The 13308-nt window shown below is 58.2% G+C and overlaps 1 protein-coding gene across 2 annotated transcripts in view; it reads left to right on the plus strand.

Moving 5' to 3' along the window:
- The window catches only part of SH3PXD2A (SH3 and PX domains 2A), a 227836-nt gene that overhangs the window by 205266 nt on the left and 9262 nt on the right, over positions 1-13308 (plus strand). The window contains exons 9-11 of one of the 2 annotated variants that reach the window (XM_028098787.2): positions 1355-1468; positions 5258-5341; positions 10303-10420. In XM_028098787.2, the coding sequence (XP_027954588.1) occupies positions 1355-1468; positions 5258-5341; positions 10303-10420 (316 nt within the window). The remainder of the gene's footprint in view (positions 1-1354; positions 1469-5257; positions 5342-10302; positions 10421-13308) is intronic. The other variant, XM_028098789.2, reaches the window with a different exon arrangement.

The raw sequence follows: 13308 nt of genomic DNA on the forward strand, positions 1-13308 counted from the left end.
GCTTCCTGCCCCCATGCAGGCAGGGACCGCCCCCCTTCAGAGTGGTTCAACTTGTTATGGATGAACCTGTGCTGACACGTCCCAGTCACTCAGATCCGTAGTTTACATTAGGGTTCACTCTCGGTACTGTGTGGGACAAGCATGTAATGACACATCCGTCGTCACGGTATTGTACAGACGTTACCGCGTCTTGTGGGCTTTGCAGAGCTGCAAGCAGAGTGTTGGGGTGGAGCTCCCAGGAGGGCGGGGTTGCGGTGGGCATTCGAGACTGGATCACAGGCTGTTCACTCTCCCAGGCCTTTCCCATGGGGCAGCGGGGACCTAGCGGAAGACCTAGGAGGTGTCTCAGGGTGCCGAGGGCCTGTGCAGGGGTGGCACTGTTTTCCTCTGTCCCTCAGGCAGCCGCCTCTACCTCCCAGTGAGGAGCAGCCGGGAGGCTCCCAGTGGTCCCCCTTCCCGGGCAGCGACTCCCTGCCGTGGGCAGCGATGGGGTCACGTGCTGCCCCAGGAGAAGCCCAGGATCTCTTGCCAGGGCACTGTCCATATTTGGAGACAGAGAGCTTGGTCATGGACAAAAAAGAGAGTCAGTGCCAGATCGCTTTGGGGGTAGAGCAGGATCGGAATGAGTTGGGGGCAAAGACAAGATCCTGTGAAGAGTACCTTCTGGGAAGAGACTGAAGGCAGTGAGTGGAGTCCTGGGACCTGGGTGCTCAGAGTATTTTGCTCAGTCAGCATTTGTTTAAATGATAAATGAACTAACCAACGAACGAGAAAGAAAAGGAGTGAGCTTTTATCATTTGGCCACGACCATCAAGGGTCATTCAGGGGTGCAGTGCCCACTTAGTGTGACTGACATGTCAACACAGTTAAGGGCGGCCGTGAGTAGCACCGACGTATAAATGCCACTGACCCATGATGGGGAAAGGGGCACGGCGACCACCCGCAGGTCACCGTGATGCATGTATCTCTGGATCCCTCTGAAAGCAGAGAACACCAGACTCGCAGCCACACCAGGAGTCCTTCTGGGTTTCAGAGACCTCGAATGGTCTCTGTGTTTAGCAGGAGCTTCCTTGGCCTTTCCTACAGGGTGATTTTCACACATTGGACATATCCCTGTTTCATTTTCATTGTTAAGTTTTTCCATCGAACATCGAGTGTAAGTGTGGATCACTCTCCTCTCGAGGAGTGCCTTGGCTGCTTCTTAGTGTGGCTCAGGCTTCTTGAGGCTGGACGTGAGCCAGGCGTTTGCTGGGTGCCCAGGCTGTCTGGCTCTGTGCCCTGTCCCCTCCCCCACCCACCCCACCCCCATCCCACTGGGTGCTCATGACCGTGTTCTCTCTTGTCTCCTCTGCAGGCTGGTGGTTTGTGAGCACCTCTGAGGAGCAGGGCTGGGTCCCTGCCACCTACCTGGAGGCCCAGAATGGTACTCGGGATGACTCAGACATCAACACCTCCAAGACTGGGGAAGGTGAGGGCCTGCAGGTTCAAGGGGAGGGGGAATAAATGAGGCACATGTGGGGAGCAGGCTGCCTCGAGATCCTCAGGGATTGGTGCCCACCCCACTTCTGGCCCTTGGAGTGAACCCACTTCCTCTGGAGGTAGCTTTCCCACTCGTCCCTAAAATCATCAGAACCCCTCAGAGGAGCTGGGCCATGTCCCAGGTCTGTCCCTGCTGGCCCTGCATGGGATTCACATTAGAGGGGAAATTTCCCTGGAGTGTGGGTCTCAGGCTTTGGCAACTTTGGGGCAGAGACCGGAGAGAACAGTCTTAGGACTAGACACCAAAGCTCCCTTTCCCTGCAGAAGCCCTCAGTTCCTCTGGTGGACACCATAGAGAACCCCACCTTTGCCTTCCTGACCCCACATGGTGCTCTCTGCCACAAGGATGACCCCACGGGGCTGTGTGCACACAGTTTCTGCTCTGGGCGTCCGTTATCCTGGCCAGGAGTGCAGACACAGAGAGCAAGTCTGAGTCATTTCTTGGTGTAACAGGAACCACAGAGTGGCCCCTGCACCACTAGCCCCTCTGATTAGCTCTGGCCTGGTGGGGTTTTTCTGGCGTTTTCTCCTTGCGTTTCAAAGTGCCTGCCCTCCCCCACCCCCACCCCCACCTCCACCCCCGCCGGGCCAGCGCTGGCCTGGTCAGCCTGTCTGTGGACTCCGGTATTCGCCAGAGCAGGCTTCCTGAGCCCAGGGAGTCTGAGCCACCTCCAGTTCCTGGCTGCCTGCTCCTAGTAACTGCCAAACCCCCCCATGTCCGGGCAGGAACGCTTGCCCTAACGGTCAGTAGGGATGGTCCAAACGGGCACATCTGAGAGCCAGGGCAATGGAGGCCTGTCACCCAGGGCTCAGGCCACCTCCAGGCCTGCATCTCCCCCCCATACACACCCCCTCCCTTCCATGCTGCCCAGGCCAAAATAAGCAGCCTGCCAAGCAAAGGACCAGCTCCCTCTTCCGCCTTCCCCTGAACATCAGTTACTGTGGGCGGTTGGAGCCCCACCCTGCTGCCTCACAGGTCTCCAGGGATCAGGGTCCATCGGGAAGGGTTTGCGTGTTCAGGCTGGGGGCTCGGTCCATCCTGGCTGCTCCAGAGCCCTGGGGCTGGGCCTGCACCCAATTTCATCTCTGGGTCTCTGCAGCAGTAGAGGATTTTAGCCCCTGAGCTCCTCCTGCCCACTTCCACACGCTGGGGTCACCCCCGGGTCTCTCAGGAATAACAATCCCTAGGATGTAGGGTGAGGTCTTATTCACTCCCAAGTGTGTGGCCTGGTACTTTAAAGGCCTTCCCCACCACCCTAGGAGGCCCTGTTATCATCCCCTTTTTCCAGATGCAGGAACTGAGGCTTCCAGACCGTTAGCTACATGCCTGTCCTCGTAAGGCTTGAGCCTCGGTCAGCTTCCTTGGCCCAGTGCTCTTCACCACTGCACCCTATGCCTGTCCATGAAGCATTCTGCTTGTAAGCAACTCTGAGGGGTGTGTGTGTGATTGGAGCCCCGCCTGAAAAGGCTGTGCTATGATTGTCAAGAGCAGAGATGTCAGGAGACGGAGGACACTGAGTAGGCTGGAGAGGTGTGTGTGCACAGAAGCCTGTCCGGCTTGAAGAGAGAACTTTGCAGAGAACAAGCAGTAGCAGGTTGTAGAGGACTTGGACCTTGCTGGAGGAAGAATCAGGCGGCCAGTGCAGGTTTTGTGTGTGTGCCTGTGCACTCAGGGTGACCCTCTTTCAGATAGATCCCTAGGCATGCTTTTGAAAGGACCTGTGTGCCAGTACCCCCCCCGCCCCCCGACTCCAGCAGTGTTTGGGCAGCTAGGAATTTCATCATCCTATCTTGGGCATCTCCACCCTGCTGGACAGGAGGGCTCGGGGTTCAGTCTCCCAGCCGAAGGCCCCAGCATCTCTGTGGTGTGTCCACCAGTCTCTCTGTACCCACCTCCATGTGGCTAAGAGATTAGCCCACCCCGGTCCCCTGTCCAGCCATCTCTCCTCCAGGCCTTTTGCCATCCCATCAAATCTCCCCGAAGGACTCGTGTTTCCTTGCTTTGGAAAGAAGAGACAGTTGGCTGTTTTGGTTTATTTCTGTTATCAGACATTCTGGTATCTGCTCGTATTCCTCTGAGAGGTTAGCAGTAGGAGGTAGGAGGACTGGGGTGGAGGTTGAAGACCCTCTTACCCACTGATGATGATGGGGGCCACGCCCAACACTGGCAAGATGCTTTTGTGAAGCACCCGATCCATTGCCTCTGAGAGGTCCAGAGAGGTGTCACCTCCCCAGAGCCCCCGGGTCAGTTTGTGGCAGAGGCAGAGCCAGAACCTGGGTCTCTGCCGGTGCCCGCATGCCCTGGAAACTTCCTCCCTGGTGGGCTTTGCATCGGCACCAGCCCCTTGTTGGGGCCTTTTCCCTTGCTGGGGGGCTAAGGGGCTCAGAGTCAAGGGGGAAGAACATCATCAGGCCGAGAGTCTGGGCTCCAGAGCCAGACCGCCTAGATCTGTGTGCTCCCCCAACACTTAGGTGTGTTACTCAGAGGGTTTCTTAACACCCCTGCGTCTCTGGTTTCCCGTTTCTAATGTGGGGATGGTGCCGACAGCTCAGGGCTTTTGTGAGGCTTCAGCAAGACAGTCCTCATACCTGGTTGAAACTAGAGAGATACCACTTACGGCTAAGGGGGCCCCCGGCCTGGGCATCAGCCTCTGCCCACAGGGAAACCACAGAACACACCCGCCCGGGAGGTCAGCTGTCAGAGTCCTTCCCAGTCTGGCCTCAGACAGGACCTCGTTTATTTTCTACAGAGCCTGTTGAGCCCCTTATCCCCTCCCATGCCTGGGCAGGTGGTGTCAACCCCCATGACAGTTGAGGGGACAGGCTTAGCGAGGGACAGAAGCCTGCCCCAGGTGACACAGTAACCTGGCAGTGAGGCATCACCTGAATCCATTGCTGCCGACCTTTTGTCCAGGCCTCCTGCTTACAAGAAGCAGGTCAAACAAGACACTCCTCCTCCCTCAAGGAAAGCAAACACTTCCCAGGGGACTTGGCTCAGGTGTGTCTGGACAGTTTTCCTTTGACTGCTGGCCTCCCTCCCCTATACTTGGGCAACCTGCCACCCAGCTTCTGCAGTGCCAGGAGGTGGGGGCCTCGGGGGTGTTGCCCTGGTCTGGGGTCCGTTCCACTGGGGCAGCCCAGAGGAAGGCAGAGGGCTGGTGGAGCTGGGCTACAGCAACCAGAGGAGCAGCACAAGATGCCACCGCAGAGACGGAGAGCTAGACGGAGGGGTCTGCAGCACTGAGAAGCTGGGGGGCGGGTCCCCTGTGGTTGCAAATCCAGCAGGCAGTGTGCAGTGAAGGAGCAGAATCAAGGCCCATGGCATCCATCCCTGTGTGCATTTCACTCCACAACATTTCCGAGCTACCGGCCGCGTGCCAGGCCCTATGCTGGGCCCCGCGACTGCCTGGAGAGCCGTCCCTGTGCCAGGCTGGGGCCAAGGACCCTTTTCACCTCTCAGGTGCTAGGATTCGAAGTTCTCAGCCCTTCCCAGGCTCACGGATATAAACCATGGCCTTTCCCCTGGTGCTGGTGGTGTCACCGGGCAGATCTGCCCCCGTCCGGCAGGTGTGAGCTGCTGGGGCTTCATCCCTGTGATGAGGACCGGGGAGTACGAACCTTCCCTCCCGCCATCACTCCCCTGCCCCATCTCATCCCCATCTCCATTCTCTCCGCCGGTTCCGTCGGCCGCGTGTTCCATTGCCATCTCCCACACCAGTATCCAAGAGACGCAAGGCCCATCTGCGGCGTCTGGATCGCCGGTGGACCCTGGGCGGGATGGTCAACAGGCAGCACAGCCGAGGTGACTGTGGGAGCTGGCTTCTCTTGATGCGCAGCTGCCGCCTCTCTCCCTCTCGCTCGTGCGCTTACGCCCTGCCTCCTCTCTCAGCTCTGCTCCTCTCTTCCCTGTGGCCTCCTGACCCGGATTCGGCAGCCAGACTTTCTCTCACATTCTGCGGCTGGGGGCCGTCGGGGAGGAGGGCGCAGGGCGCTGCCTGGGAACTGGGGGTATCTCTGGCTTCTGCCAGCATCTGGTGGGTGGGGGTCATGGGACCCACGACGTGATTGTGGGGGCAGCTGGACTAAGAAAGGCCACGTTTGCCCTGGAAGCTTCAGATGAAGAGAAGTGGGGTGCGTTCGTCCGTGCGGCACTGTCCCACGCGTCATCCACCCTTCGTTGCCCGCTTCCTCTCAGAAGGTGCTCCCTCAGCCAAGCTGGTCTAGCCATTCCTTAGGCACGGAGTGGGAAGCAGGACCAGCCCACAGCCCCCCTCCTTCAGCCAGCTAGTTCCAGGGAAACTAGAAAGGGAGCAAAAGCCAGTCCCGGCTTGGTCCCGGGGCACAGCCCCAGCCAGCTCTGAAGGCGGCGGCGGGTTCAGCCAGGAGCCTTGAGCGTCTTCAGCACTAGGCATTGGCACTTTGTGGGGGGCCCGATCAAGATTACAGGGAGGCCCCTGGCCTGCCACCCAGGCTGATCGGCAATCAGGACATTGGTAGGTTTAGGGCCTTTCCAACATCTAGGAGCTTGGCAAGTAGGGAGATTAGGGGCAAGCCTCTGAACCCCTAAACATCTCTGGAGCCCGCAAGCCAGCGGGGACCCATTTCTTCTGTCTCGCAGAGAGCACAGCTGGAAGGGCGTGTTCTAGCGCAGCAGGGATGCCCTGTGACTCTCACCCCCACCCCCAAAGCTTGTTCCTCAACAACCCTGAGACCATGTTTTGGTATCTGCCCTAAGCCCCGGGCCAGCAAGCCTGGACGCTGAGGTGGCCACCGTCTGTGGCTGGCTCGGCATCACGCTCAGAGCCCAGGCGGTGGGAGCCCAGCTTATCCTGAGGGTGGAGCAGGTCAGGAGGTCAAGTCATGGAAGCAGCAAGAACAAGCTTGAACGTAAAGCAGAGGCACCCTGGACCTAGGAGCAGTGGGGCAGCATTGCTGGGGGGCTGGGCTGGGACGCAGCCCTGAGCCTTGGCAGCAGAGGAGAGTGGGATGCTGGCCTGGAAAAACAGCAGAGACAAAGGTCTGGCCTCCCCCCCATCCCCTCCAGCATCTGCTCCAGACTCCATCATACACCAAGCCCCACACACAACTCCGTCTCCACAGGCTCACGGCCACTCAAAAGTGACGAACGCGCCTACCCGTGGACGGCCCCAACAGCCCCTCCAGCCCACACACGCCGCTCACACGCGCACATACAGTTCCACTTGTGCAAGCACATGTAGCCCGTTCCACACACACATTTACACTCACAAATGCATCAGCCGGCTGCTCACGGCCATGACGTATGTACCCCTCTGCAGTGGCGGCCGAGTACACGTACGGCTTCGTGTACAGCCTCATACGTAACCCCCCCACCATAGGTACACACACAGTGCATTCAGTTACACACAGTGCTACACACGGACGCACATGCCCAGCAAAATGCGTAGTTCTATAGACAGCCATACATGTGCAAATACGTAAGTGAACACAAGCCCACAACTCTCCGTCCGTCTCTCACTCACTCTCTCTCTCCCCCCCCTTTCTCCCCCCCCATCCCTCCAATAAGAGACCTAAACAGCATTATTTCCCAGTCTTAGCCCTAAGTTAAATCAGGGCTAAGTTAAATCAGGCAGCCAAGACAAACTTGCAGAAAGTTGGCTGGGAGAAAGTCCGCTGCTAACAGCGGAGCTGATGGGGGGAAACAGGCGGTGGGTCATATACAACTAGACAAGAGAGAAGCTGTGCTTCCCCAGGGCCTCCACTCCCCAGTCCCTCCACCAACCAGGCCTTTGGAAGCAAAAGGCCTCTTGCAGTGGGGTTGGGTAGGTTGTGGGGGCCGGGAGGGGAGCCAGGGAGACTGCTGACGGAGGGGAAAGCATTTGAAAGAGGAGGCGTCTGTGGTTTGGAAACTGCAGGGCTCTCCAGCCCCCGCCTCCAAAACCAAAACAGGCCTGTCCACCTCCCCCAGCCAGCCACCCACCCACCCAGTTGGGCGGCCTGGTCAGCCCTCCCTAGGGTGGAGTTGCCACCAACTCCTTTGATGGCACGTCAGAGTGACCACAGCCCCTCAGTGCTTCCCAGAAACCCTGAGGTGCCCCCCAGAGCTTACAGCGCCCCTCTCCTCCACTTTGATTCCTAAGGGTCTCTTCTAGAGATCCGAAGCACCCCGAATGACTCGGCCCCCACCCCAAGACCATTTCAGTCTGTCCGGGCATCCTCCCTACTGGCTCCCCACCCCCCGCCCCCGCTCCCAGGTGGGGGTGTGGCCTGGTCCACTAGAGGGGCCAGCTCTGCTGCTCCATCTGGGGAAATCTGGGAGCTGGGAACCTGAGACCTACGTGGCACGTGTCTACCTGGAGGTAAGCCACGCCTCCGCCACCGAAGCCAACCCTGACAGAAAAGTCAGCCCCCGCCCAGACCGATTGGAAGAGTTGCCCTCTGAGTGCTCATCATCTAGAACCTGCACCGTGACAGGGCAGGACACACCTCTGAGCCAGCCAGACCTCTTCCTGGGACCATAAACTCCCAGACATCTGTGTTCATGGCAGCCTGAGGGCCACCAAGCACAGGGCCTTTTGCAGGAGCAGCTCAGCTTTCCTGGGTAAGACAGAGATGCTGGTTCTGCCCACCCTGAGAGGGTCAAGGGAGAGCAGGGCCCCTGCGTAGCCCTTGATGCTCTTGTCCTCAGCACACCGACTGCAGAGGCTGCTGTTCGGGCCTGACGGCTCCGGAGCCTGAGCCCACACGTCCTGGTGAGGTCCTCTTCGCTGCCATGCAGCAGGACAGGGCCCCTCTGATCTTTCTAAGAGAAGGGCTGTAATTTTTCCCTGGAAAAGCAACTTTGCCTAGGAAAACTTTAATGATGGCTTCCTGCTGGAACCACAGGCTTTTAAAAATAGCCCAGCTGAACAAAGGCAAAATGTGGAGCCCAGGCCTCGCCTCACCCTAACCTCAGAACCCTAGATCCCCGGGGCCCTGGCGCTGCCCTTCTGGCCTCGGCCCGGGCCAGGATTGACCGTGCCCCACTGGAAAATGGAGTGGGACCAGCAGCAGGCAGGAGCGTCAAGGGTTGGCCTGCAGAACACTGCACTTCTCAAAGGCCCGAGTCAGAATCTGGCTGGATGAGGTTCTCAGGCAGTCTTGGCAGCTCTCCTCAGTATGGCTGGAGGGGAATCTGAAAGCTTCCAGGAGTTAGTCGATGGTGAGAAAGGCCTGCCTCTGGGAAGAGCTCGCCGTTGAGAAGAGCATGCTGAGGAATAGTGGAGGCTCCCACAGGTTGTCACCTACTTTTGCCTTTGGGGACCTTTTGGATTCAGCCAGGCCCATCAGCACGGCCCCTGCAGCTCAGCAGGGAAGCCACCTCCACCCCAGAGGGAGCTGCTACCTCGGTCCAGCGCCGGGCTACAGGCGGGACCCCGGTAATCCAGCGTGAACAGATGGGCCTCCTGCCGTAGGGGCCTGGGGTGGTAGCTGCCCCCCTCCCCGACTCCTGCCAGAGGTTCAAACCAGGCCGCCCATCAGGGTCCCGCTAAGGCGTCTAGGAGTTACCCTCACAGTTGGGAGCTGGGAGGAGGGAGGTAGGCATCTGAGAACCCGGCCTCCTGCTATTTTGAGCTCCTAGAAAGCCTCCCACTTAGTGCCCCTGTTCAGACAGCCTTGCCCTTCAATGATGCACTGCCTAGTCCCTTTGGAGCCCCGACTGTGTGCCGGGCACAGGCTGGAGGGGCCAGCATGAGTTTGGGGTGACCCGCTCAAAGGGTGTGGCTGGGGGGCCAGTTCTGTCTAGCTCAGCTCCTCATTCTCCCAGACGGTGAGGGTGGGGATATGTGTGGGTCTTCCCGAGACCTGAGCGTTCCCCTGGGGAGGCTCTCCACCCAGGAGGCGGGGTGTCCGTGGCCAGGCAGCTGTGGGTCACAGGAGAAGCACCTCCCTGGAAGCCTGAGCTAGGGCCCAGGCAGAGGCAGCAGGGGCCCCCTGCAGGAGAGAAGCCGAAGGGATCCAGGAAGCTGGAGCTGTTCCCACACCTGTCCTCCCAGGTTTTCCTGAGTTCCCATAGGGCGCCTCCTTCCCAGTACCTGGGGGGACTCTGGAGCAGGCAGCTCCACGCACGGGCACTGCCAAACTGGGCGGTCAGCTCGGCACTCCGGGAGGCCCCGCCTCGAGGCTGCACTCGGCGCTGCCATCAATTCTTTGGCCGCCAGACCCTTGTCTTAAAACACATGTAACTGTTCCCATAGAACGCATGTTCCCCACAATCCTCTGGGGGAAATGACCTGATGAGGCGATCAGATTAGTGGTCAGGGGAGCCTTCACCAAGGAGTTGCCCCTGGAGCTGCCGGAAGGTCAGACAGAGGCAGGACCTAAGGGGTAGAGGTGGGAGAGGGACTCCGAGAATCAGTCTAGGGCACGGTTGGAAGCATGGCATGTTCAGGGAAGGGGAGGGCATGCCAGGGGGCCTCCAGGCATCCCAGGGACTTCCTGCCTCAGACCCCACGAGGAGCAGGTTCCTCTAGCTGTGCCCTCCGCTGGGGGAGCTTTGGGGGCCCTGAGGACCCCAGGAGCCAGCACCCTGGCAGCTGTTAGTGGGCTGGGAGGCTGGGAGAGCCAGCACTGTACTGCCAGGGCTGAGCCGGCCCGCTCGGGGCCCTGGCTGGCTTCTGCACACACCGGGAGCAGCAGTGAGGCACCCAGCTAAGCAGGACCAGGCCAGGGGAGGAGAAGACAGGAAGGAGGGCCTGTGCTTCAGCCTCAAATAACCGCACCTCCTTGCTTCGCTCCCCACAGAGGAGAAGTACGTCACTGTGCAGCCTTACACCAGCCAAAGCAAGGACGAGATTGGCTTTGAGAAGGGCGTCACTGTGGAAGTGATCCGGAAGAATTTGGAGGGCTGGTGGTACATCAGGTAGGAGCCTCAGCAGAAGAAAGAGCTACTTCTGCACCCCCTCCCCCCGCCCCCAGCCCCGAGTAGCAGGGCCGAAGGCAGAATGGCCGTGGGTTCCAGTGGCAGGCAGATGCTGACGGGAGCTGTGCGCCCACCGCCCGGGCTTGGCTGCTTCTGCACGGCTGAACAGCTCGACCAGAGCGCTCGTCTTGCAGCTTCTCTCCTGGGACACGGAAAGCAGAGCCAGAGTTGCGGCTCAGCTTGCAGACCATGGTGCAATCCCTGACCCATGCATCTGCCAAGAGGGTCCAGCACATCTGAATTTGGTTTTCTGTGTCCGGCCTTGGCCTCCTGGTGCGCTCTGTAGTTCAGGCTGCCCGAAGCGCCAGCATCTGCAAGCCTTGTTGAGGTCCTGGCGGGCAGCCCCTGCTGCCCACATCTCAACACCGGGGGCCCCAGATGCCGGCTCTGCCCAGGCCATTCCCCTCTGCGGGGCTGGCTCTTGGGGTCGTGAGAGCCAGGGCAGAAGCTAGGCCTGAGCCCAGGCCTAGGTCATAGGGCTCCTCCCCCTGCCCCTCCCTCTTGCAGGGCCGAATCACATTTCCCAGCTGAGAAACGCATTTGGGAGTGTGGGGAGGGGAGTGGGGAGCTTTCTCAGCTTTCTCAGCAGTCCTGGAAGCAAACTCAAGCCTGTGGGCTTCACTCGCCTCTCCCCCACCAAGTCCTACCCTCCAGTCCCCTCTACCCTGGGGCTCTGAGGCCGGCCAGCACCCTCCCAGCGGGGCCTTGTTTGCAGGAAATGTTTTTGGGTGCTTTAGAAGTGGCTCAGCTGTAATGATCTCACCCAGTTTCTGACAGTCCCGTATCTGTGGGCTCAGGGGACCATTCCTCAGCCCATCATACCTGGGAAGCCGACCCACTGTGGGCGGGATGTGTGCTCTGAGCCATTTCCCACAGTGGGAACAGGATTGAACAAGGGACGTGGACACTCATGAGACAGTATCTCGGACCACAGCAGACCATGGTGTCAAGATTGGGCTGTGCTGACAGGTAGGGTGAAGGTCACTGGCCACATGGGATTCAGCCTTAATGTGACCTGACAGGACGTAGCCGCCCCTGCCCTTGGCCCCATGCATACCAGTCAGGAGGGCTGAGGGGTCCTTTTCTACTCCGTTGGGTGAGACAGGACTGTGTGCCTAGACATATGTTGCCCAAAGCCACTGCCCCTAAACTTTCACGTTCTCTAAGAAACTAGACGCAACCCCCAAATCCAGCAACCACAAGTCAACGTGGAAAGGCCAGCAAACATTCTAAGGCAGGCTGGTAACCTAAACCACTTGCCTGGGGGTTATCTACAAGGCTGCTGGGGTCTTTTAGTTTCTTAAAATGCCCAACAAGGTCACTCCAAGCGGTCTCTTCTCGTCAGCTCTTGTCCCCATGGCCTAACCCTTTAGCGCTCAGTGGGAGCTTCAACTGAGAAAACCCTCCTGAAAAGATTCCGCCTTAGGAAGGCTGCCAGACACCCCCTGAAATCTGTCATTTCCCACCATTCCAGGCTCTGTGTTGATCCTCATTTCCTGCCTGTCTTCTCCCCTCTCCCCGCACACACATACCCTCCCTCTCCCTCTCCCTCTCTCCCTCCTTTTCCAGTTTGCTTCCCTCTGGAGTCATTCTGCTCTCCAGAGCTGGGAAGCAGATGTGAGCAGAGCTGGACCCAGACACACATAGCCGCTCCTGATTCCCCTGGATCTCTCTGCCCGGAATCTAATTTTATCCATGTAACACCAGAGGAACACAACAGGGCTTGAAATGCGAGCACTCAGGGCAGTGAGCAGGCCTGACCATCACTCCCATGAGACCCCGCTCCCCATCTCCCCAGTGTTCTCGTAGGAGAACACCTGCAATAGCCAGCAGGTTCTTCTTCATCTTTTCTCTGAGATACGGGAGCACCAGGTTCTGGGCCAGATGCTGCCAACAGCTAACCTCAGGCCCTCTGCTGCTTGCTTGGCTTCTCTGAGCCTTGCATCTTGACTCATCTGTAAGATTAGGCATCTTTGCATTTTTTGTTTCCATCCACCTCTGAAATTTCTGTGCTTCTCTCTGCACCCATTACCTTGGGAGGCCAGGCCAGCCCCTTGACTTCCATCCATTTGTTAACTGATATCTGCCTTCCAAGCCCCAAACAGGGGCGAGGGCCAGACCAGTGAGCTTGGGACAGCCTGCCTGTACGTTCCAGTGGTGTGAACATAAGAAGCCTGCTCCTACCTAAGCTTTCCAGCAAAGCTCAGACGTGCTGATAGAAACTTTAGCTTTCATGTTCCTTTTTCTCTCACCTAATGAACACCCAACAAGGTCAGATCAGGGAGGCAAGAGCAGGGGGGACTGTCAGACATCTGGCACAGAGGAGCCATTCCAGAGAGCCAGATGTATCCCAGGGAGCAGACAGGGACACTGCAACCCAGACTCAGGGGCATTGGCCAGCAAGTGCTGGCCCAGGAAGTAAGCTCTTCATGGGCTTGAGGAAAAGCTCTCAACACCATGGGGAAAAAAGGAAAAAGCTGCTTTTCAGAAGTCATCAAATCACCTCAAATTAAGCCAGCCCTGTCATTTGCCTTTTGCTCTTGTTTATGGGTTTTGATTTTGTTTTGATTTTGTTTTGTTTCACTTTGGTTTTGTTTTGCCATACCAAAGGTTTTCATTTTATCCAGTCATGTGCTTTTAGTCTTTCCATTTATGGTTTTGGCTTTTGGAGTCCTATTTAGAAAGATTTTCTCCCATCCAAGTACTAACCAGGCCCCAACCAACCCCCATGATTAAGCAAATATTCACAACTTGCATTTTTTATTTTGCTCTGGTGTGAGTCCAGGATCGCACTTGCTTTTCCTGAGTAATCAGTCATCTCCAAGTGG

The sequence above is a fragment of the Eumetopias jubatus genome, unplaced genomic scaffold (genome assembly GCF_037043125.1).
Source record: "Eumetopias jubatus isolate StellerSeaLion01/CBP00866 unplaced genomic scaffold, mEumJub1_p1.0 scaffold_17, whole genome shotgun sequence".
NCBI lineage: Eukaryota > Metazoa > Chordata > Mammalia > Carnivora > Otariidae > Eumetopias > Eumetopias jubatus.